Source organism: Podarcis pityusensis (genome assembly GCF_964106645.2).
Source record: "Podarcis pityusensis genome assembly, chromosome: 7".
Classification (NCBI taxonomy): domain Eukaryota; kingdom Metazoa; phylum Chordata; class Lepidosauria; order Squamata; family Lacertidae; genus Podarcis; species Podarcis pityusensis.
This window is the reverse complement of record NC_138031.1, coordinates 40,446,614-40,472,209: the sequence shown is the minus strand read 5'-3', so window position 1 is coordinate 40,472,209 and position 25,596 is coordinate 40,446,614. Positions and strand designations below refer to the sequence as shown.

General features: G+C 40.3%; 1 protein-coding gene across 3 annotated transcripts in view; it reads left to right on the top strand.

Moving 5' to 3' along the window:
• Window positions 1–25,596, top strand: part of SNTG1 (syntrophin gamma 1) — a 241,028-nt gene that overhangs the window by 196,510 nt on the left and 18,922 nt on the right. For all 3 annotated transcript variants that reach the window (XM_081014050.1, XM_081014051.1, XM_081014052.1), the window contains 4 exons: window positions 4,118–4,234; window positions 6,051–6,122; window positions 12,651–12,803; window positions 20,510–20,602. In XM_081014050.1, the coding sequence (XP_080870176.1) occupies window positions 4,118–4,234; window positions 6,051–6,122; window positions 12,651–12,803; window positions 20,510–20,602 (435 nt within the window). The remainder of the gene's footprint in view (window positions 1–4,117; window positions 4,235–6,050; window positions 6,123–12,650; window positions 12,804–20,509; window positions 20,603–25,596) is intronic.

Below are 25,596 nucleotides of genomic sequence, written 5' to 3'. Positions count from 1 at the left end.
TTGCAGTCCCAGCTCAATTTGTCTTTCACAGCTATGATTTTTATAGTAGCAAACAGTCTGCTGTGGATTTTCAGGGGGAATGTGAAGCAGTACACAAGACTCTCTGATGCATGGTAAATTCTTGGTCACAATGTGTAGGAAACTCATATCAAAGAATTTGTGGAGAACAGCTCTGTGGAGACTGTCAATGAATGTCCCTAGATCCTTGAGCAAACCATAGCATTCCTTTGAAAAAAAGGACAGTAGGGTCCTTTTAGTGATAAATTTGACATCTTAATGGGATTACAGAATAATGTTTCTATGCCAGTGGGCAGGTGAGTGGCATGGCAAGTAAACAAGACACATTGATGATTTCTTACTGTATAGATATGTTGGATTGTATAAAACTAGATATGCATCAACAACTATAGACACTAACACGTATATGTTGCAGCTGCAGGGCCATGTGCAGCGAGCCCCCAGGAGCCAGAAAGGGGTAGTGAAACATAAGAATAAACAGGCACAACAATGTTCTGGAACTGAAATCAGCCACAACTTTATTGATCACAGATGCTGGTAGGCTTTGGCTTAGGCACTGGGGATGTCTCTGAGTCAGTCTCCTGACTGATGGCTGACATTGAACAGGGTTGTATCTGGATGAAGGGATGCCTCACAATGCAGGTCAGCCAAGCTGACCCCCAGGCCAGTTAAATTTTCAGTTGCGCTAATGTTTCCAAACTAACAATATATAAAATTAACAAACTGGAATTTAACAGTGCAGATTACAAATAAAACTATATGGTAACACAAAGCAACTAACTTACTTTTCTGAACACTATTCAAAGTCTTGGTGCTGATCTTTAAAGCCCTAAATGGCCTTGGCCCTGTATTCCTGAAGGAGCGTCTCCACCCCCATCGTTCAGTCTGGACACTGAGATCCAGTATCAAGGGCCTTCTGGTGGTTCCCTCACTGCGAGAAGTGAGGTTACAGGAAACCAGGCAGAGTGGCATCCACCCTGTGGAATGCCCTTCAATCAGATGTCAAGGAGATCAATATATCTTTTATGAGACATCTGAAGGCAGCCCTGTATAGGAAAGCTTTTTAAGGTTTAAGGTTTTATTATGTTTCTATATATGCTGGAAGCCGCCCAGAGCGGCTGGGGCAACTCAGCCAGATGGGCAGGCTATGATGATGATGATGATGATGATGATGATGATTTGAAAGACCCAGGTAAATAAAAAGGGTCTGAAATTGCATTTTGAAATGGGAGTTTTGAAAGCCAGACTTGAAGGTCAGCTGTCATTGCTGTTATATGCATTAGGGCAGATTATGAAAATTAGAGAGCCTTTCTTTCTTTCTTTCTTTCTTTCTTTCTTTAAAAACTTTGTATATTGAGGAAACAGAGTGTGAGAGTTAAATATATTCCCATTTCCATGGAATATAGCCAGTGCTTTTTTTCTGGGGGGATGCAGGGGTACGCATACCCCTAAACATTTTGTGAATCTAAGTTTGGCCTCATTGAGGGGCAGTCTTTCAATTTAAGTAGGAAAATGAGAGTACCCCTAAACATTTTTTAATGGAAAAAGCACGGAATATAGCTTCGTGTGTGTGTGTGTGCGTGTGCGCGCGCGCACGCATGAGTGTGTGTGTTGTGTCTCTAACACCCTGTTATAGTGTGTATGTTGAGAGCAAGTGCTTAGATGAGGGTCTGCCCACACCATCTACTGGAATGCACCCCCCTAGCAGCTTTCTAACCAGTTATTATGGCCCTTGGCTGAAAAAGATTTCTCACCCCTGGACATATGGGTTGTAAAATCCGATAAGATGGGTTTTTGACACAGGCTTTGGTGGCATTTTGTAAGAGTAAATGAGAAGCATGGGGAAGGCTTTTAAGGCAAAAAGCCATTTCATAGAATCATAGAATCATAGAGTTGGAAGAGACCACAAGGGCCATCGAGTCCAACCCCCTGCCAAGCAGGAAACACCATCAGAGCACTCCTGACATATGGTTGTCAAGCCTCTGCTTAAAGGGTGGTTCAGAATGGTAGAGCTGAAAAAAACAAATGGCACGGGGGGATATATATTGGGCTAAAGCAGCAGAAAAATTGGGGTGAACATGGGAAGGTTTGAAAATATGGGCAAGGAGTTGCATCTACTTTCCTGCTCTCTGATCCCCACAACATAGGTTTTTGCATGCAGGGACTACTTATTTGGTGACCTATGAGGTGTTTATCCAACTATGCTTCTCCCCCCCCTTTTTTGTAAGATTTCTTTTAGGTAAGTGAGCAAATCAGTAATATAAATTACTTACAGTTCTGCTGAAACAAAGTTATAGGGTCTCCCCCTTTCCCTGATCAATTTAATATCTTGCAATGCAGCAAGAGATGGTCTTGAATATTGCTTCTGATATCTTGTAGTCTTTTGAATTAACAGTTTGACAGGTGCTGTACGGTCTGAATCAAAAATATCCTTTTTATGTTAATAAATCTTTAATAAAAGAAAGGCCCGTCAGTGAAATCAATCTAATTCATTCACATGATGTAGAGAGACAAGGGAGCAATATATCAAAGAGCAATTGCTTTAAATTTCCGGGACTGCTTTAATACTGAAAAAAAAATCCAGTGTGAAATATCAATGCATCTATATAGAACAAATGGCTTTATCTGGGTTGATAAATGACATCAGACATTATGAAATATTATCAAGGTTTTCAGAGAGAAAATCTGTTAAATGAACAAAATTCCTTGCTTATAAATTAAATATCCCCAGTTCTCACACATACTTGATTAACTTTATTTATGGGAACTAGCAGATCAGAATCTCAAGATATTGGACCTGCAAATGTAGGAGCCATCATGTAAATTTTCTTCCTTATCTATCAGTTGAATAGCTTGCAGTGGCAGTAGCAAACTCCACAAAGGCATTGTAGAAATCAGTTGTGTCTAAAAGTCATCAAGGGTATAGACCATTTTAGTTAGCCCTACATCCTTCAAGGGTCGGTAACTCCTATTGGCACAAAGGTGACAAGCCTGGTAGCTGGATCTAGTCTACTGAGCCATTTCTGGTGGTCCTGTGACAATTAGGTGCTTCTTGCCTTGAAAGATGGCCTCTTCTCCCAGATTCAAAAGCAGCGACTCTTTGATGCAAAGGAAGTGCGCTTCCAGTTCTTCTTCATTTTATCCACAGCTTGATTTTTTCCCCAATTTCCAGTAAAAAGCTACATTCAAAGTCACAAGTAGTTAGTAGATGAGATGTTTTTTCAGTAAATCACAGCAACTCTTCCATGCTGCTAGTTTTGAACTAAGTAGAAACTAGAGAAGGGAAAATCTTTCGATGCATAAAAATACAATTGCTTAGGCCTAGTGTTTCAATTACAGTTTTAATCAGGGGCACTAAAAACAAAGACATGCTATATTCTCCATGTAGTCTACTGTCAAGTAATTCATTTTACAGTGAATGCAGTTTAAAGAGACAGTAACATTGTCCGAGTTATGCTTTTCTTTTGCTTCTAAAAGAGGTTAAAAACAGGCACTTGGGTCACAATTTTTTTCTTGCTCAACCCTAAGACTCAGGTTCATGGTCCACTAGAAGATGAGTATCCTCACAAGTGATTATGACCATCATATGATACCATGTTTTGGCAATGTTATGAATGATGTTTGGACAGCTGGTCACAAAACTGTCACATAAAGTTTGCAAACACGCTTGAATGCAGTGTTAAGTATATTTGTTGCAACATCATTTTCACATAATAATCTAATGTGGGGAAGTGCAATTATATTCTTTTATGCAATGCAGTGAAAATTTATTTCCATCTTCTACTTTTTATTTCACACAGTTGCAAAGAAAACCAAAAAGAAGCATTTCATTAGGAATTTTAATTAACAGTGGGCTGTTTGCACAATTGAAGGCTTGAAATTATGTATGGGATGAGTTGTGCATGCCATGTATATTGTTGAATGACTTTCTGTGTGACTAAATCTTGAGTGACACGTATGCACAATTCAAGACGTGGATTGTGTCAGCAGAAATTTCGTGGGACTTCTAGAAACAGGCTGTTGAATGTTGCATATTTTCATAACAAATGTTCATCGTATGTGTGTAGAATTTGTCAAAACTATTTGTATTTTCTGCCAGATAGTCTACACAGGCTGGACAGAAGAACGGGAACAAGATTCTCTTCAGGACAGAATGTATACACCAAAGTTTCTAGCGTTGAGAGGTTCTTCACTTTATAAATTTATAGCACCTCCAGTAAGTATTAGTACCATTTATTGGCTGCCCATTAAATGGTTTTTATGAAATTGATATGAAGGTTTTATGTTACTCCTAGGCATTTCATTCAGCTCTGTTGTAAGGAAAAGCAACAATAGTGATGGGAAAATTTGATTTATTAAGACAAAATTGCTATGAAAAGAAATGACCATAGTACTAATTTTGTCCATTCCCAGTACTGAGATTTCTCTGTAAACTTAGAAACTCTCAGATCTTTACACAGCATGTTTTCAGAAACTACCTTCTCTGTTGATGCCATAATCATGAGGAAATATCTAATAAGTATGAGGGGGGAAATTCTTGATAGAATTTTCTTCTAGTGTACAATTTTGTTTCTGACCATGTAACAAAAGAATGAGGTTGGGGAGATACCCTGGTTCTTTTCCTTAGATTACTGCAATACATTCTACATGAGGAAAAGGTAAAGGACCCCTGGACGGTTAAGTTCAGTCAAACGTGCCTATGGGGTGCGGCACTCATCTTGCTTCAGGCCGAGGGAGCCAGCATTAGACCACACTACAGAGGACTGCCTGATTCTTTCCCTATGGTGGAGCAGATCTGATAAGGAAGAAGAAAGGGAAAACTTTTCAGTGCATAGAAATATAACTCTTTAGGCCCAAAGTTTGATTGAGCTCTTAAACAGGATGCTAAAACAAAAAAAGACACTTCAGTCGGTCCAGAAGGCTGAGGTCAGGCTCTTCATACAGGCCACATATAAGGAGTGTATGAATCCCTTAGCTACACAGGCTTCCATTTTGTGTCCAGGTTCAATCCAATATTCTAGTTATGACCTTTGAAACCCTTTATAGTTTGACACCTGGATATCTGAAGGACTGTCTACTCCCATGTGAACAAACTCGGCTGCCTTCTGAGATCATTGTTAGAGGTCCTCCTCCGTGTGGCATCCGTGCCATGTAAATATGCTGTGTCCTATTTGGCATGTGTCCAATAAAGAGAATATATCACACTGAAACTGCTTTTGTAAGGAGCTTGCCCACAGAGATTGGTTTTGCAGAGCTTTCAGGTTATGCTTGTTGAATCATTCTGATTAGATTCCAGCCTTCTGAAGTGGTGCAGGGTTGGCAGGGCAGCATGAACAGCACCCCCTAGAAAAATGCACCTGGGGACATTGCCCTCCCTCCAGTTATGCCTCTGATTTAACCCTTTCTAACCTCCACAGAGGTGAGTGGGAGTCATTATCAGAGCTCAAGGACACATTCCAACCGGACAAAAACACTCAAGAAGGATTTGAGGGCATAGCCTGCAGAAAAAGGGTGCAAGTGAGGAGGGGTGTGGCTTAAGGAGAGTCCCAAGGACCATATACAGTGGTGCCTCGCAAGACGAAATTAATCCGTTCCGCGAGTCTCTTCGTCTAGCGGTTTTTTCGTCTTGCGAAGCAACCCTATTAGCGGATTAGCGCTATTAGCGGTTTAGCGGCTATTAAAGGCTTAGCGGCTAAAAGGCTAGTAGTGGCTTAGCGGCTTAGAAAAAGGGGGGGGAAGCGAAAAAAATCGAAAGACTCGCAAGACTTTTTCGTTTTGCGAAGCAAGCCCATAGGGAAATTCGTCTTGCGAAGTGCATCGAAAAACGGAAAACCCTTTCGTCTAGCGGGTTTTTCGTCTTGCGAGGCATTCGTCTTGCGGGGCACCACTGTATACCAGACTAGAGGGCCACATTTGGCCCTCAGGCCTAAGGTTTCCCACCCCTGCTGTACACCATAGTTTGACATTACTTTCCAACCGATATAACTGGATGAAAAAACAGTTCAATTAAATTTTGTTTATTTTCACCCAAGGTTACTACGTGGGACTGGACACGAGCCGAAAGAACATTTTCTGTATATGAGATTATGTACAAAATTCTCAAGGTATGAAGAATAAAAATGCAACTTCATTGTACTGAGGGGAAGGAGGGATGGCTGTATTCACCAAACACAACCTTGTCATTGACTACTGCTAGCAAAATATCCCATGGAAGTCAAGTTGGTGGAGAAAAATGGTCTGTGTGAACAGTTTCAAAATGATAGAAATAATTTGGGGAAAGGATTTAATGTGGGCTAAGATTTTGCCACGGGATCTTGTAAGAATAAGAAGGGTAGCTTTGTCAGGAACCTTTCTTTTAACACAGAACAATCAAAGTCATTCCACAGACACCATATACACCTTAGAGTAGAGTATAGTTTCCAACTCTGAGGGCCTGATTTTCAAGGAGGCCTGAGCTACAGCACCTCATATGGCCAATGTCAGCACCAGGCCACCTTTGACAGTGTCTGGTGCTTTGCCATCTACCCACACAGAGCATGACTGGCTACTGATGCTTCCTCCACACCCCCTTGTTTCAGGAGTATAGGAAGCTGCCTTATACTAAGTTAGAACATTAGTACATCTAGTTCAGTTCTGTTCGTGCTGACTGGCAGTTGCTCTTTGAGGTTCAGATAGAGGGCATGGTCAGTTCTACCTGGAGGTGCCAGGGATTGAACCTGGAACTTTCTACATGTAAAACATTTGCTTTGCCCCTGAGCTGCATCCCTTCATCGCAGGCATTCTAGTGAGCATGAGAACAACTTGGAGCCACCATTTAACTTTCCTACAATGTCCCAAGCCAGTCACAATGTAGCATTGCTGAGAAATTGTGAGACATTTAAATGGTTGAGACCTCCATTACATTGGGGGTGCTCCAGGGGTGTTCTTGTGCATTGTAGAAGGTGTGAATTGTGACAAAGGAATGGTGGCCCCAAGTTACCCTGGTGCTCGACTGTGCACAGTGGGTGAAGTAAGCACTCATATGGGAGAGACCCACCAGAGGGCATTATGCCAAAAAAGTCCCTTCAAACCTGGAACCAGCCCTAAATGCTTTATTGTTGAATAGATTATGTGTTGGGTTCATTATTCAATTTTATTTAATCTGCTTCCAAATATTAGGTGAGGTTTGTTAATGATACCACAGCTTGCATGAAACCATATTGTAAATTTAGGGCAATTTCACAAATGACTCTAGGAATCGTAACCATAAATGTTCCCACATTTGCAATATGAATGAATGAATCACCTTGATCAGTACACACAATCACTTTTTAAGTGACTTCCCCCCTCATTTTTGTATCATATAAACACCATTGAGAAGTGACAAACTGGTAGCCAAATTGTATTTTTAAAGTATTGAGTGTAAAAATGCAATTATTCTTATCTGATGTTTATCTTCACATGCCATCTGTGCTTTACATTTAATGAAACATAATAAGATAGGGTTTATGATAGTCCAATTTGTTTTAAATGTAGAGCCCTAAATGCCAAGCAGTAAATGAATGATAACAAATAATTTTAAAGGGAGTTGTTAAAAAAGCTAATGTACGCACAACAATACTTCACATTATATCGTGTCTGGGATTATAGAAGTAGAAATGGCTATTTGGCTAATGCCTTGCAACAGCAGCTGAATTTAAAACCATCATTTGCCCAACTTTACTATACTCTGGCATCTGGTGAACAGAAAATAAATTCAGCTTTATCACAACATTATGGCAAGAAATGAAGACTACTAGTTTCTACTGGAAGTGTTAAGATATGTTTGCCCGTTACACTTAGTTTGAAAATTGTAATTTATCCTTAAGTGATGAACCATTTTTTTTCAGAAACTTAGTCATTTCAGTCTTAATTTAATATTGTCTCTAGGGATTCAGTGTTGTAGCATCTAGTCAGTGTCATTTAGGCATGATAAGGCCCTGAGCCTGGATATACTGTGTGCATAAGTAATTCTTAGCACACAAATGGCTGGACTCAAGGCAATGATTAGAACCAAGCCAGTCTTTCTGCATCATGTCCATTTATTGCACAAGGAAGAGGCATCATTTTATCCTAAATTCACTCCCCTGTTTCTGCCTCTGGCATTCTCTCTCCAAATGTGCTTTCCAGTTTCTCATTTTCATTCTCCTTCCTCCCCTCATTTAGCTCTTGCTCTCTCTCCCTCTCTATCCCCAATGGCTCCCCTTGGCAATAGCCATTTAAGCAACAATCAACAATTACTAATGCTGATACTCCTCTGCTTAACTGAACACGATAATGGGACTTCTATAAAGGAAAATTTCACACCAAATGGTTTGGGGGACGGGACGGGCAGGGAATGGGACATGATGCAATTCTCTTCTGAAGCTTTCCCTAGCACTGCATGTTAAGAACAACAGGTATCTGCAGTGTCTGTCGACAGGCTTGCATTCCTGAGCAGATAGTTTTCAAAAGTTACTATTGAGCATTGTGTCAACATGTTGAATATTCCTTGTGCTGTCCAACCAGAGCCAGGGCCCATAAATTAAGGGAGTGGGGCCACAAAACAAACATTGTTCAGAGCAGGTCATCTCCAGTCTCTTTCAGTTCCATCATCAAGAAGCTTGAGAAGCTGAATTACTTTGCATCTAGTATCATACTTACAAGGTCTTTTAAGGTACGCAGAGAGAGGAATAGTCTGCAAAGCAGCAAACCAAATATATATAATGTCAAACCTTGGCATTTGTTGAGTATTTTTAATTTGAAATAATTTATTTTTAAGTCCTTGTCTCCCTTAGACAGATGTATTGCTCTCACTTAATATGAAAATCAGTATTAATTAGGCCAGCAAGTGTTGCACTTTCCCATTAGAAGAGATGCTGGTTTAAACTCTTCTGGGATATGAGCCAAGTACTTGACAGTTGTGCTACAGGCTTTATTACATTTGCATTCCCCTTACTCCCTACTTTCAACAACAACAACAAAAAGTAGAGCAAACTTTTTTGAGTACCTAGCTCAACATAAAGTTCTTTTTAGGGTTCTGTCTCCAGACATTAGAAACTGGAATAAGTTATGTAAATCAGTTGAATCTGAAAGTGCTTACAGGTTGGTGGATGGAAATTTCATTGTGTCTAATTTGACCATGTATTAGACAAGACAGCACCCTCAGTAGATTTTAGGAATCAGTTACAATTGGTTATTGATGATGCTTGAAGATGAGTGATTGGATAATTGCCTGAATGTGCGTGTTGTGTGGCTGGTGATCCATTTTACATGTAATTTATTTTTCTTTTCTTTTTTTAAAGTCATAATGATTATCAAGTTTTATCTGGAATTATATCTGTTCTTTCCCCCTCAACCTGAATCGGTCACTATGTCCAACTATGAAATAAACTGGAACTTCTTTTTTTAATCAATTTTTATTACAAGTTTTCAACACAGAATACAATAAAAGCCAAACTAATCTACAGAAGAGAAATAATAAAAAGGCAAGAATAAAAAAGGAATAAAATAAAGAAGAAAGGAAACACCTATTAGCCCCAGCCAGCATGGTCCATGGTCAGGGGTGAGAGTAGTTAAAAGCCAACATCTAGAGGGTCATATGCAGTTCCAGCAGCTGTACTGCCTTGGAAGCACAAGAAGTGGGACTGAGCCTTCCTCTGTTACAATACAAAGGAGGAGTCAAATGCCCAAATACTAATATATAGAAAGACACATCAGCAGCTACTATATCAAACTTACCTGAGCTCATTGTGAAAGAAGCAAACTAATCAGTTCTGGCATATTTATCCAAGATATGTGAATCTCAAAATACAAACCAGGAGGATGACAGAAAGAATAGTAGCACAGCACAGTTGAGCTAGGAGCAGATGAGTTGGCACAGAGATCTTTTGATGGACAGGAATCAGAAAACGGAGCAGGGATTGATAGCTTTTTCCATTCCATTTTCCATCTTTTTCCCATGGTTACATGTTCTGCTCAGGCTCTCTTCCGTTATTTTCCATTTAAAATTTATATAATGTGTTTTCCTCATGCAGCTATCAGTTGCTACAATTTCAAGTAAACTTTTTTTTCTTTTATTGATGCATGTCATCACATCTAGATTCTTTTCTTCATTTTTGATGGGTGCTTGAATGTGCATCAGTGTGTGGATGCCAGTTTTCTTCACCGCTGCTTTTAATGGTGTGTGCATTTGGACGCTGCCTGCAAGAGGGAAAAGGAGAAGTCTTTCCCTTCAGTAAAGCCCAATGAATGAGGTGAAATTGACATTACTTTCGTCAGTTTCATTTCTTGCTTTTGCCTCTAATAACCTCAGAAAATTCTGATGTTTCAGCTCTGCGCCTATTTACTCAGTAGAATATCAGCTTAAATCAATGAGATGATTTCACAAGCATCCATTATGTACCGGTAATTAAAATAAAAATCTAACCATTCTTACCATTCACTAGCAAAATCTAAACTGAATTGTCCTGTGTTTCTTTATCACATGTGCAAGGCACAAACATCCTTAATAAAGTTGTTCCCCATTTATTACAGAAAGCTCTATATCCTTATTTAAGGGGGAGATATGCAGTTAGCTTTATCTGCCATGGAGATGGGAGGGAAAATTCACCTGCTAAATGTGTACATATCAGGACACTGTTAAACATTTAGAAATCTTGTCATAATATGTTGGCATCCCTAAATCTCAGGCCCACTTGAAAATCACAGACTCTGAACCATGTGCCCTCTCCCCCAATCTCAGCTGTTTGATTATTGTTGATGGGTTTCTTTAAAAAGGCATTTTGTTCATGTTTAAATACATTCTTGTCTTTGCTGTACACCCACCCCCACAGTCTCTATTCTGAGTTGACCCACACAGGTGAATTGGTAAAACTTTATTGCACTACAGCAGAGGTGGGGAAACTTTTCTGGCCTGTGGGGCTGGTCTTTATTTCCCCACCCTAGAGGACTGCAGCTGACAGGTGGGCAGTTAATCACCTGACATCCCTATGACATCAGGTGATTCTGTACTTTGAAGCCCTGGCTGTTGGGACTTCAAAGCACAACAAAGGGCTGTTTGAGAGACCTTTTGCAAACAGACCCACACCGTTCTTCAAACTTCTGATGTCAGGTGTAAGGCAGAGAGATGTGGCTTGCCCATAAATGCATCACATGCCATGATTGGCTAGAGAACAGTAAACAGTGCTACCTTGGGTTACATGTGCTTCAGGTTACAGACTCCGCTAACTCAGAAATAGTACCTCGGGTTAAGAACTTTGCTTAACCCAGCAGCAGCAGGAGGCCCCATTAGCTAAAGTGGTGCTTCAGGTTAAGAACAGTTTCAGGTTAAGAACGGACCTCTGGAACGAATTAAGTACTTAACCCGAGGTACCACTGTAAAGGGGAAATAGGATGAAATTGATTAATCTCTTTTTTATATTTAAAAAAAACCTTTAAAAATTAACTATGCACTATCAGCAGCTATAGGACATTTTGTATCCCACTCTTTCTCCATGGAACAGAAAGCTACACATTATCTTAACAGTCTCCTTGATATGAGACCATGACTGGCAACTTACGGCCATGCAGTGAGCTTGAAGGCTAATTACATTTAGGAACAAAGCTCCAAGCAGACTCCAAGGACTCAGTGAAATCCCCAGGTGGATTAAATGTGATTTAAATTAGATGCAGGGAAATGCAAACATATCCCAATGGAGTTGTTCAGCTCAGAAGAAATCATTCAGTGTACAATTGGGTCCAAAGGGCAAAGAATCCTGGTGGCGGGTTATGCAAAGAAGCAAGATGTTGAAGTGTGTTTGTATTTGAAGGCGAGGCCCCTAATTGCGTAGGTTGTTGCTCAAGAATCAGAGTAATGAGAATACCCTCCTTTTCAATTGTGGAAGAGAATGACAACATTTCCCCAAGTACCTTTAAATCTGGATGCATCACTTGTAAATGTTAATTCCACATAGACTGTGGAGGGAAAGCACTTTTAGTTATATGTGCATGCCAGTCAGTGCAGTTTCCTTCATTTAGTTTATAGAACCAGCAAATTGCAACTACAACAACAACAGCAACAAAACTAATTATACCACCACTTGTGGAAAATAGCCTAAGACTGTTTGGAGGGCCTCGATTCCTCAAGTAGGATGCCTCAAAACCTCCAACGGGCCTAGATTCAAGAGCCTGCAGCCCTTATGACAGATAACATACATTCACTGCTAAAGGAATAGCAGAAAAGTCCAATAATTTGAGAACTGTTTGAATGCATTTGGTTTATTTTCTTTATCCGAAGCCTCGCCAAAAACAAATTGTAGTGTTTTTCAGCAGTAAAGAAATTGTTGATGTATATTTCTGTGCATGAATACACAAAATATATGACACACTTCTGAGGCATTTTATGACTGGTGACTTTGGGAACTATTCAGAGATTGGACACTGGCACCTGTGAATCCTTGTAGCCAAACTGTCCTCTGCTACTTGGCGTGAAAACTCTAAAACATTCTTTTATTTCAAATCCATTTAAATGCTGAGACTAATGTGGGCTGAATAAAAATTACATGGCACTTTGTTCTGCATCTAACATGTGGGTCTGTACTGTAAGAAATATTAATTGATGTATGCAAGATTATATAACTCCAGGTTTTCATCAGGACAGTGATCTACTGGATCGTCGAAAACACTGCTTTGGTGTCCAGTCTGAAACGGGAGAGGATCTCTACTTTTCTGTGGAATTAGAATGTGACCTCATATTATGGGAAAAGGCCTTCCAATCAGCAACTTTTTTAGAAGTGGAACGAATACAGGTAAGAAACATGTGGTGTCAAATTCATTTTGGGTTATTATTATGCAATACATTTTATGTGATAGTCAGTGCTTTTTTCTGGGGGGACGCAGGGGTACGTATACCCCTAAACATTTTGTGAATCTAAGTTTGGTCTCATTGAGGGGCAGTATTTCAATATGAGTAGGAAAATGAGAGAACCCCTAAACATTTTTTCTTTTTTTTTAAAAAAAAAGCACTGGTGATAGTGATAGTTATTACCAAAGACGTTTTTTTTGGGGGGGGAGGGAGGTGGTTTGGAATATTTAATGGGAAAAAGAGTTAATGATATACTACAAATTGTTTCCATACAGGAAAAAAATCTCATTTAAAAACAAAACAAGATAGGGTTCTGTATACACTTTTAGTTTTTGAAACCCAAACACTGAAAGTACTAATGAGATTAGGTGTGGTTGTTTGATATGTTCTTGGCCAAACCAAAATGGCGGTTCAGCAGCTAGAAGCATTGAGTTGTAGCCTTCTGTTATTTTGCTTATTTTCTTAGCTTTTGCTTTGAAAATGAAAAATATCTGCTAATGAGATAAGGATAAACAATGGTGTGGCAGCACGGTGCATCCCAATAGTGGGGCTAGAAGCTTGAATCTGAGAAACTTGGGCCCAGATCATCCATGAAGCTTGTTGCATGGCCTTGGGCTAGTCACTATCGGCATAGCAGTTCTGATCTCATGGTAGAATTTATTCAAGAAGACAACGAGAAATTGGAATTTTATGGTATGGTAAAGGAGAGACCAGAACTTGGTAACATACATCTCACTGTCAACCAGAATGTTGTTGGTTTGAGTCCACTCAGGGACAACTGTGGGAAAGATTCTTGTATTGCAGGGGTTGAGCTAGATCAGGCATGGCCAAACTTGGCCCTCCAGCTGTTTTGGGACTACAATTCCCATCATCCCTAGCTAACAGGACCAGTGGTCAGGGATGATGGGAACTGTAGTCCCAAAACAACTGGAGGGCCAAGTTTTGCCATGCCTGGACTAGATGAATACCTTCCAACCCTACAAGTCTATGATTCTATAAGTGCAGATGATTTCAGGGTGGCAGAAGAACTTGGGAGTCACTATGTTGTTACGTAAATATTTATAAGAATAGAACATCTATTATTTTATTATACTTCATCCTTTTGAAATACATAGGATGTTTGGGTGGGTATCTCTTATATTAATGGGTATAGTTTACATCCATTCCTGTTGTAGTAAGCCAGCTTTCTCCCCTCTCCCCAACTTATCCAGGATCACAAATAGTGTCACGGATCACAAATAATGCACTTTTAATGCAAGCATTACGATTTTGCAATACTGATTGATGAATGACTCCCCTCCCCTCTAACCCTGTAAACCTCTTAGCCCATTTTCAATTAATTACAATGTGTTTCAAGTTGATATGCAGCCACTGTTTGGCAGATCAATCAGATTGATTCAGTTGGCAGAGGCACAGAACCTGGTTACTATTTTGAGTTTTTACATATACAGAATAGCCAAAGCTCCTTCTTTTCACATAGAAACCTGGGAAAATCACCTAGTGTCTTGAGGGCAGGGAATGCTTCTCTGTAATATAATGGGGCAACCTTTACAAAAGAAAATGCATCTTGTTAGGAAATGTATGCAGTGGCGTGTTCTACATGTTGAATAATGGATTTGCAGATAGTTCATCTCACTCAGATCAGTGGGATATCAGTAGGATATGCACTACAACTTTGTTTAAACAACAGTCATAATGTACAACTATTAAGGTTAAGGGGACCCCTGACCATTAGGTCCAGTCGTGGCCGACTCTGGGGTTGCGGCGCTCGTCTCACTTTATTGGCCGAGGGAGCCGGCGTACAGCTTCCAGGTCATGTGGCCAGCATGACTAGTTTATCCTAATTTGTACCTTTATGAACTTTGTAATAATTCGAACTTGCATTTATGATTTTGTTCCAACACTGATTTTTGAAAACTGGAATTCTGGCATGAACTTAGTAGCCAAGAGTCTCTGAACCTTTTCCACTTTAGAAATGGGCTTGGATGAGCTCTTTCCTCCATTGAATTCTCTCCCACTTTAAACATCTCCTACTAAGCTATAGTATACTTCAGGTTTTGGGACCTGAGGAACATAATGCTTCGGTTTCTGCTCCTGAACTAGGGCAACTGAATTATTCACAGACCCAGTTTTAAGATTCTGTACCTTTTTGCACATGGTAGATTAAATATTGAGTTGCCTCTTATATGGGAAACTTTCATTCCGAAAAGGGTTTTTTTCATCTTTTTCAGCGTGTGAAATCAATAATCAAAAGCAAATAATTCACTCTTTTTATGGCAGGTGTAATGTTTTAACGGTTTATATTAGATCTGTACGAACTTTGACATTATGTGCTCTCTTGGCAGCATTCTTCAATTTATTCTCTCCAAGTTCACAGCAAAGGGGATTAATTAAAGTAAGCTGAAAAGCTACAGGTGAAATAAAACCTCTGATTAGGAGCCAGAGAGTGAGAGGCTAGAGACTGACCCTTTACCACTCTAACCTGTGGTGCACATTAATATCTCTTTACCAATTTGTGACAGCTGCTCAAAGCCCGTTATAATCTTTCACCTTTCAATATTTCCTGCTAGGAGTTGTGCTTGTTACTCATAGCTTTGTAGCTGGGGGAGTGGGGAGGGGAAGACTGATCCTTAGGTGAAGTGATTGATGGAGCAAATCTAGCACTTGCAGAGGTATTGAACTGCTAAATTGGAACACTAAGGTGGATGGCCAGTGTGTTTAGAACAGAACTTTCCTTCAGTCTAAAGTTACTTCCTCATGCTTACCTGCCACACAGGTTAAAGCAGATGTGGGGAACCTCTGGCTCGCCACGTGTTGAAAACGGCAGCTCCCATCAGCCCCAGCCAGCATGGCCGATGGTCAGGGATTATGAGAGTTGTAGTTCAACGTCATCCAGAGGGCCACAGGTTCATCACACCTGTGTTTTAAAGTAACCCACATCACTTCTTCAACACAAGGTGCCACTGCAGTCCTTTACATAAAGAAGTTACTTTGCCCAGAAGTTTGAGATAGGGATACATTTATGAATGTGTGTAAGAGTGAGCATCCAAACCCTAAGTAAGGTATCTGAGGGACTAAAAAGAATTATGAGGCTCTGTTTCCAGCCCAATGATCTCTGTGTTTTAATCATTTTTATAACTGAAAGATATGACAAAAGGAAGCAATTGTGGTTTTTTTTTTTGCAAGTTAATAAAATTAAACATTTATGCCCATAACATTTATTACTACATAATATACTAAATATTAATAAAACTTACATGAAGTTGGTGAGCTTTAACAAGCAGTTGAGTCACAAATATGGCTGCTTATGAGGCTTTCCATTGATTACTTCGTTTTTTATTTTTCTCTGTGGAATGATTTGTTTCACTCACAAAATCAAAAATCATTTATTTTCTCCTATTACTTTTACTGGATGTTTTATGTACTAGTTTTTGCTAATCATTTTAAGCCCAGTATTTAATTTTATTTCTCTTACAATAAACATTTTCCGGAAATCTTACAAAAAAAGAGACAGCATCTATGTACTCTGCTCTAAATTTTCGAACTTTGATAGGACTAATAATAATTAACTGGATGCAGGAATGCTGCTGTTGTTGTTGTTGTTTTAGTTCAGTGCAATTCACATATACACAAATGTGTAACCGTGTATGCTAAGTTTGATTCCAATGGCAGACTTCAGTTTCTCAGGATTGCATTCAGAGGCTTGGAATCAAAGTTCCCTGCACATGAATATGAAAGGTGCTTCTACATATTGGGGGTGGGGGAAGCAATGATTCCTAGCAGCCGTCCCTCACATACTGTTTCACCTCAGGAAGCCTCGTTCCACACCCAGTAAGCATGGGGTGCCTTTGCCCAGCAGCGCTGGGGCCCATAGACTGCAGCAAAATGCAGTCTTACAAAGGGGAGAGGAAAGCCTTCCACTTGGCGCCCGCCCACCCTCTGGTTAGAACCTTCACTGAGCAATTTTGAGTAGCTCGTTGACAGGGCGGGAAATAATTTTTTTCACTCAACCTGATTGGCACTTCCCTCCCACCTTTCCCCCAGTGAAATTATGGTCTTCCTTTGTTAGGCAGAACAACATTGTTTGTTGAGGGCAGAAATGGCATTGGGCAGGATCCACATAGGATGGGAGAGCCCATAAAGGGCCTGAGGGGACAATTGACCATGGTACCTCCAAGTTTGGGTTGAGGTGCCTGGTTGGAATCTGCACCCTGGTCACCCAGTGAGACCTTGCTTGCTTGGCTTGCACTACACAAAGTTCAGCACTGGCTGACTCCCATGAAATGGGTTTGGGGTGCTCCAGACCCAGGAGACCCATTCCACCATGGAATGATTTCATAATCCCTTACCCTGCCTTTTGCTGTCAATAAAGATTTTATTCCATCACTGTTCTACGGTCTGGTTATTTTGCTGCTCTGATGGGTCACATATTGTGCCTGCCTGGGCCTTACCTTTTGAGGGGAGGAACAAGTGCCTGTTGTGGCAGGAGATAATGAAATCCCATGGATCAATTCTTCAGATCCAGGCCAGTATTTATACTTTGTTGAGCCATGCCATATTCACCTGTGGAACACTTGGCTCCAACATCTGAGCTATATCCAATTTTTATCATGCTGTATAGAAAATATGTCTCAGTGGTTTGAATTATAAATGGTACTTTTTGAGGACTGCTGTGGCAATGGCAGCTGAGAAAATGATTCATACTATCCATTTTCTAGCAGAGCTTTTCTAAAATGGACTCTTGCTCTTCTCATTCCATCTCCCCCCTCCCCCGACTTTCTTTGCTTCCCACCAAACTTTTGTGGTTGTCATGGGAGATAATAAAGTCATAATCTAAAGTCAACAGCCCTGGAGACAAATGCAGAATCAAGAAAGCTTGTCTCCTCAGCTGGCTACGGGCCAAATTTCTGTGGCTCTTCTTCCATTCAATCCTACCTTTCCCCCTTTTTTTCAGCCATCTATTTGGGATGGGACAATTCCTTTAGCATCTGAAGATATCACACTTTAGTTTGTCTTATTTTTATGCCTTTGCCAACATCTAAACATGGGCTGCCTAGAATTGCTTGAAAAAGCTGTCCCTTATCTCAAAAGACCACACGAAGGTGGTGCATATTGAATAGCACTTGTTTCAAAACACTGCTGTTCCAAAGAGCTCTAGTAACCCTTTTGGTTTGATAAGGGAATTAGACACCTGACACATACTTTGCAACCTGCATATGTTTACAAAATGATCACTTTTAAAGATGTGGAAGTATAGCATATAAGTAGTGCAATGAATAGCCATCTCAGTGTCCCAACTAAATGGTTATTCTTGGTGTGTTCTGTTCTGTTCCAAATATGGGAATGTGCCTGGGCTGTTCACAGGGACCTTCTAGGAAGCTTTGGAAGACTGACAGCATTGGATTTGCCCCTCTCATCCCTGTGAACTCATTTGTGATCTCTGTATGGGCTAAGAATCTAGAGTCAGCCCTTCAGGCTCCCTTCTTCACTTGTGCAAAAAGCAGTGGCACGAAGAGACATCTCTCGCTCTATGCTCCCCCTCTCCACTCTTTATTTTTCCTCCTTGAATTTTGCCCTGATGCTGAGTAGGGATATCTTCAAAAAGTGTAGCAACTGTGTGAGTAAAGTTCTTGATCTTCGCAGTCACTGCCTCACATGCCTCAAAGAGGCTGACATCATTAAAATGTGAAAGTTTTTTGCAGAAGTCTTGCAGAAAGTGCTCAGGAAACAAATTGTTGCCACCATGGACATTTCTCCCAAAGGCCATGCAGTAATTGATACTATGCAGGGGTGTAAAGGAAGGGATCCAGCATACCCAAGCTTCCAGAGCTTTCTAGAAAGTTCCACCAGTAGGTGCTTTTCCATATCTGTGACTGCATTTACAGGTGAGCCACTTTAGGTTTTGATGTTATTTGTTTGTTTATTGAAATCATGTTAGTTATGAATTATATGATTTGAGAAATTGGGGGGGGGGGCTACTGTTGGCAGAAAACAGAAATCTGAATTTAAATTGATAGGAATCACTTTGCAATGGACAACTTAATTAGCGATCAGATTATTTCTGCTTGGCAGTTTCTGTTTAAACATTTATTTTGTATAAAAAGTCCTTAAGTCATTGTTCTTCTAGCTCTAAACTAGGGTTTTCATCAGTCTCAGAAGGATTTCAAGAGATTTGTCTCTGACTTTAATGTGAAAAGGTAGCACCTTTCATAAGCACTTCTGTGATGAGTAGCTTGGCCTTTTCAAGCTCTGCTGTGCACTTCACATCTTGACAATGATGTTCTGATCAGAAAAATGCCTTATTTGCGCTGAGAAGTACTAGCTTGGCATTAGGAACCAGAAGCCAACTATCAAACAAGGAGCTCAGTAGAAGAATGTAATTTGTTGTTAACTGAAATTCAGTGTTGAACAGTTTCATTTTATCAATGCAAACCAAAATGTCACACTGTATGGGGGGGGGGGTTTGGAGAGATAAGAAACTAAAAATAAAGGGAGTTCTTCCGATTTCCTTCTATGTTAGAAGTGCTGTATTAGCAACTTGCTGGCAATGGAAGTTTGGTCATTTGCCCTTATCAACACATTTCCTGACATAAACTATTTGAAAATGAATGGGGGGGGGGTGTCAACTATAATACAAATCATAAAAATAGATAAATGTAGGTCCATCAAGTGGTTATATCCAAGTCCACGAGAACCCCACTAGGACAATTCTAGGAACCTAAGAGTCTTCTTATTCCTTGTCTTCTTTCATGAGCCATTGCATCAACGGCAAATACCTAGTCATTATATATATTTTGTTTGCATACCCACTTCCAATGAAATATGTTTATCTTGCATTAAAGTAATGGGACATAAAAGCTGCAGACAAAAGTGCCTCTCTTCATTTACCAAAGGTGCATGTGTCCCCAGTCATATGCAAGCAGATGTATTCCATGTGTGATCAGAAATTAGGAGGTGATGCATTTCACTCTCAATTACTTCATTTACATTGAGGAATAGGCAAAGACAGTTGAATTCCAATACAGTGATACCTTGGTTTACGAACTTCATCTGTTCCGGAAGTCCATTCTTAAACCAAAGCGTTCTTAAACCAAGGCGTGCTTTCCCATAGCAGTGGGGGACTCGATTTACAAATGGAACACACACAGCAAGGAAGTGAAACATGTTCTTATTCCAAGGCAAAGTTTACAAATCAAAACACTTCCAGGTTTGCAGTGTTCTTAATTCAAGTTGTTCATAAAGTACCACTGTATTTACTTACCTACTATGCTAAATTGTAGCCAGATAGTCAGGGGTGGCACATCCTGCTTCATCACTTGAGGAAAAATGGGAAGTGTTGCATTGCACTGCTGCCGCCGCCACCCCTACAACCCCCTGCCTGTTTCTGCCGCTGCTGCCTGCTATTCCGCCACTGCACACTCAGCCCCTATGTGTTCTCCATGTAGGTAGAGGTAGAAGCTCTCTTTCATGGAATGCAAATAGCCAGTTGATTGAATGGCTAAGGGTTTGTGTTATTTGCAAAGATGTATTTTGTTCTTGCCAGGGCTAATTAGTAACTAAACAGGTATTTCCCCTTAGCTATAATTTTTCAAAATACGTGTACTCAACTGAAGAGCTATCAAACATGCTGCGTTTTTCAATCTTTCTTAGTGCAAGACATATGCCTGTGTTCTGGAGAGTCATCTTATGGGGCTTACCATAGACTTTGGCATGGGTTTCGTATGCTTTGATGCTGCAACAAAGGTAAGGCCATGAGAAGATGTTTACATGCTGTTAATGATTCATTACCAAGAATTATCTTTTCAATTGAGAGTTGAGCCATTGTTTGAAGTCTGCCGCTATGCTGTATTTGCCTCCCCCCATATGAACCAACCTGGACCCTGTGATCATAATCTGAGGCTCTCCATGAGAGGTCCTGAGGGTGGCAACACGAGAACGGGCCTTATCTGCAGTGGATCCCTGCTTGTGGAATGCTCTCCCCAGGGAGGCTTGCCTGCCCCATTCGTTACATATCTTTAAGTGCCAGGCAAAAACATCCCTCTTCTCCGAGATTTTAGGCTAATTTAACAATCTATGGCATTTAAAACTTGGGGGTATTGTTTTTATTTGTTACTATGGTAGGTACGCATTCTTTTGTTTTTATATTGTAAAGCACCCTGTGATCCTCAGCTGAAGGGTAGTTTAGAAATTTAATAAATAATAATTTTATCCTATCACATTCTCAATATACTTTTTAAAATAGTTTCTGCAGGACTTATTTCTGTAGAATGTTCTTGAGATGGAATACATGACTTGATCCTTTTCTACAGCCCCTGCTCTTCTACTTGTTCCATCTCCTTTCCTTTTCTCTCCCCCTTCTCCATGAACACCATAAAGCACACAATTCAAAAGCTCTAAAAAGGGACAAACTTCTAGAGATATGGCCAAAGTTCACATGAAGTTTGGCATTCAGTATGGCATTCCATTTGAAGAGAATCATTGCATCTCTGGAATTCTTTTCTATTTTAGTTTAGTTTTTTTTCTATTTCAGTTCAGAGATGAACTTCTTCTTTACCTAATCTCTCTTACCTGGTAGCAGGTACTGCTGCTCTGGTGGCAGAGAATGTGTGGAGACATCTTTCCTTGCCCCACACTCCTTCCCACAGCAGCAATCCTGATACTAGAAGCTTGGGGAAATATAAACCCTTCACACTGTTACCACAAGAGCAGAAAGTGCTGCCACCAGGCAAGGGGATTTAGGTGCTTATGAGATCAGCATTAAGCAATGCACTCACATTGATGCCATTGGGAGAATGACAGAGTTCATTCTTGCTTTTAACTGGTTCAGAATAAACTCAGCCAATTTTCCAGTCTAAAGGAGGAAGGGGAGAAACTCATTTTGACAAGCCTAATTATAAATGTAATCCGTGCAAACTTGCCCATTGCTACAAATTTCTTAAACAAATGAGAAAAGGGACTGAAGCTTTTAGCATGTAGACAATATGCTTTTGAATCATAGCCCTTCATTCCGTGGCCCTGATTGAGGGAGCCAGAAGCAGAGAATGGGGTTTTGGTTGTGTTCCTGATGTTTCCCCCTCCATAGTAAGAGCTCTGACAGTGCTGATAACCTATAATGAATTCAAAAAAAAGGTGCCTGTGCCAGCTTCTGTTTCCTACTCCCGCTCACAACAAATGTTATGGAGTGAAATAGGTTTCTACTTGCAGATTGTTTTCTCTGGATCAGGGTGATTGTTTTATTATCTAGATGTTAATAGAAAAATCACAATCCACATTGGTCAAATGTCAAGATTGTACTTTCTCTATGAGAGTCATGAAAAACAAAGCACAGTTTGTTTGTTTGTTTTCTTCCATGGTGCTACTTTCCTCTAAAATCTCTTTCAACACTGTTTCCTCTGATAGAATCCATCAGATAGGAAACTGCACTAACAAAACTATTAACATAGTTATGGCTTCGGATTTATATTTTCAGAACAGAAGAAACCACACACAGATGTCTTAATCAACATATCTAGCTGGCAACAGTGTCAGAATAAGAGAAATGTCAGTTGCCTTCCAGACAGAAACCATTAGAATCAGCCTCAGTCCTTGTAATATTTTCTCCAGCCTTATAAAATCCTACTTTGCTCATTCACCTGAAGCAAGTAATTTGCTTTGACAGGCCACTGACATACTATCAGCTTTTACATTATCATGATTACCACAAGCCTGATCTATACTTCACTGAAGTCAGTGGGTGCCTTTCCATTGATTTCACCCCCCCCCAACTGCCAAAATATACCCCAGGCCTCCTCAAAGAACACTGCAGATTATTTTCCCAAGGTATTTACTTGACCAGAAGAATAAATTTGGTTTGGAACCTATCACATACCCCCATCCATATTCTCTTTGTGCACATTGATTATTAAGAGCTGGGCCAAATTTCTGACAGCTTCAATTTTCATGTCAAAAATTGCACTTCTGATCAATCAGGGCCTTTATTGATCAGCTAAGCAATGTGCAGGAAAATTGTGAGAGTTTCTGCATGTATCATCCATATCAGTACACAAATCACTGCTCAGCGGTGTTGAAAAGTCCCTGATCTGGCCCACAAGAAAATGCCAGAAGGGTTTTGAGATCTCTGAGCTTTTCTCACCAAACTTTGAGAGAGCCTCTGACTCAACTGAGTAAATCCATTTTTTGAGGACATGGTGAAGTGAGGGCTGTCACCAGTCACATGAATTGTAGGAGAAGGCTTGCCCACAGAAAGCAGATAAAGGGACTAAGCCCAAGGTTTTGGTCCAGTTAGGAAGCTTCCTTGAGGTTGGTGACACAAGCATAGGAATTCAACAGCTTTATTCTGACATTCTGCTCACTGCTAACAATAATACAAGAGGAGGAACCGATTGCGCAGGGTTCCAGATCACATGGGAGCTTGTACAGTGGTGCCTCGCAAGACGAAATTAATCCGTTCCACGAGTGTCTTCGTCTAGCGGTTTTTTCGTCTTGCGAAGCAACCCTATTAGTGGATTAGCGGATTAGCGCTATTAGCGGTTTAGCGGCTATTAAAGGCTTATCGGCTTATCGGCTTAGCTGCTAAAAGGCTATTAGCGGCTTAGCGGCTTAGAAAAAGGGGGGGAAAGCGAAAGAAAAATCTCAAGACTCGCAAGACATTTTCGTCTTGCGAAGCAAGCCCATAGGGAAATTCGTCCTGCGAAGCAACTCAAAAACGGAAAACCCTTTCGTCTAGCGGGTTTTCCGTCTTGCAAGGCATTCTTCTTGCGGGGCACCACTGTACTATGAAGGTTCCTACCTCACAGCAATGGTATTTTTCAGTAGAAAGCTACTGCTACCCAATATTATTGATCTTTACAATTTATTACTTGTGGCAGCAACACTCATAACAGCATATCATAATCTATCCTGGTATTTTTATTTTTTTGAGAAACTCAAAAAGCCTTTTCGTTATCTTTGAAATTCATGAGTGAAGACAAAATCCTACTGCTGCTTTTCCTTTTATGATGCCAGTAAAGTTGAATAATTCAAACTTGAGATCCTTACCCTTTTATCTCTCCTGCCATTCATCAAAAACCGGAAGGTTGGGGTGATGAGTGATGGCATTTGGGTTTCAAAGCCTTTGTAATTCTTGTTTATTATTACTTCACTTTTCTATAGCAAACAACATCTAAAGTAGCTAGCAAGAAGTGTAAACACAAAGCATACAAATATTAAAATTACACGAAGCACAAATTAATTATTCTTTAGTAAGCATCCTTTAGATTTGTTATGGATTGAATACAGAGGCCAGGATCACTTTTTGTGGCTCAAGCAGGCCAACAAGCCAAAGCCGGTTAAAAAGTGCAGGCTGAATCCAGGAGCATATCCATCTGTACATACCTTGGAAGAAAAAGCATCTTCATCCAGAAGAGATTGGATACTAATCTTCAAATTAATGGAGCCTTTAACAGCATTTCCATCTTATCTGGATGAAGTATCAAGTTGTTCACCCCCCACCAATTCTTTCCTGGTACCATATGCCAGTTCAAGACTGTCACCTACCACTTTGTGTTCAGAAAGTGGAAATGTGTCATTATCATTATACTGATGGTAGTTCAGTCGTTGTTTCAGTTCCCATATTGTAATTTTCTGTCCAAAAGAGCAATCAAATCCCTACAGTCTTTATTGGAATCCAGTATCATGGCTTTGCAGTATAGCATGTATTGTTAGGGTTTCATTACCAAACTATCACCAAACTAGGAAATACTTATGAAACACTCCCCACCCCTTTAGCCTGAGCATAACTACGCATAATTATGCTTGGTATGAAAAAGGTGACTGAAACATTGGAAGTTGTGGTCATTAATAGAAACACTAGAAGCTGCCTTATTTCAAATCAGACCACTGTACTGATAAAGCAGCAAATCTCCAGGGTTTCTGATGGAGGATATTTTCATTCCTAACTGGAGATGCAGCCAATTAAACCTTGGACCACCTTCATGCAAACCAGATGCTGTACCACTGAGTTGTAGCCCTTCCCCATAAACATAAAATGCTACCTTATATCAAGTCAGATGATTGGTCCATTTTGCTTAGTAATCTTGACACTGATTGGCAGTGGCAGTCCAGGGTTTCAGGCAGGCAATCTTCTCCAGCCCTACCTGGAGTTGCCAGAGATTGAAACCATGACCTTCTGCAGGCAAACTTGATTCTCTACCACAAAAGACAAACAAAAGAAAGTCCTTTTCACATCACATAGTTAACTGAATGGAAGTTGCTGCCACTAGATGTAAGACAGGGGGCTTCAGAGGGTAATAAAAATTAATTCACAGAGGATATGCCTATGAATGACTATTAACCATGGCAGCTAAACTGTACCTTCAAATTCAGAGGCAGCTTGTCTCAGAATATTATTTGTTGTGGGGCAAACAAGAGGACAGATGCCTTCTTGACATATTTGTAGAATTCCCGAAAGCATCCGGCTGATCACTTCTTGAAGCAGGATGCTGGACTCGATGGATTCTTGGTGTTATCCAACAGGGATATTCTTGGTTTTGAAATTCCTCAACCCACAAAGCCAGATGGCTTTAGCAGCTTCCATGTTTTCTGAAATCGGGTCATTATTAGCTGGCAATGAAGCTAACCCTGCAGCTTCCAATTAAAATTAAATCACTTGTGCCAAACAAGGAAAAAAGCAAGTGCCTAAGAAGTAATCAGGATTCTTCACCACTCCAAACCCAGCACCTGGCACACTTGAGGGTAGC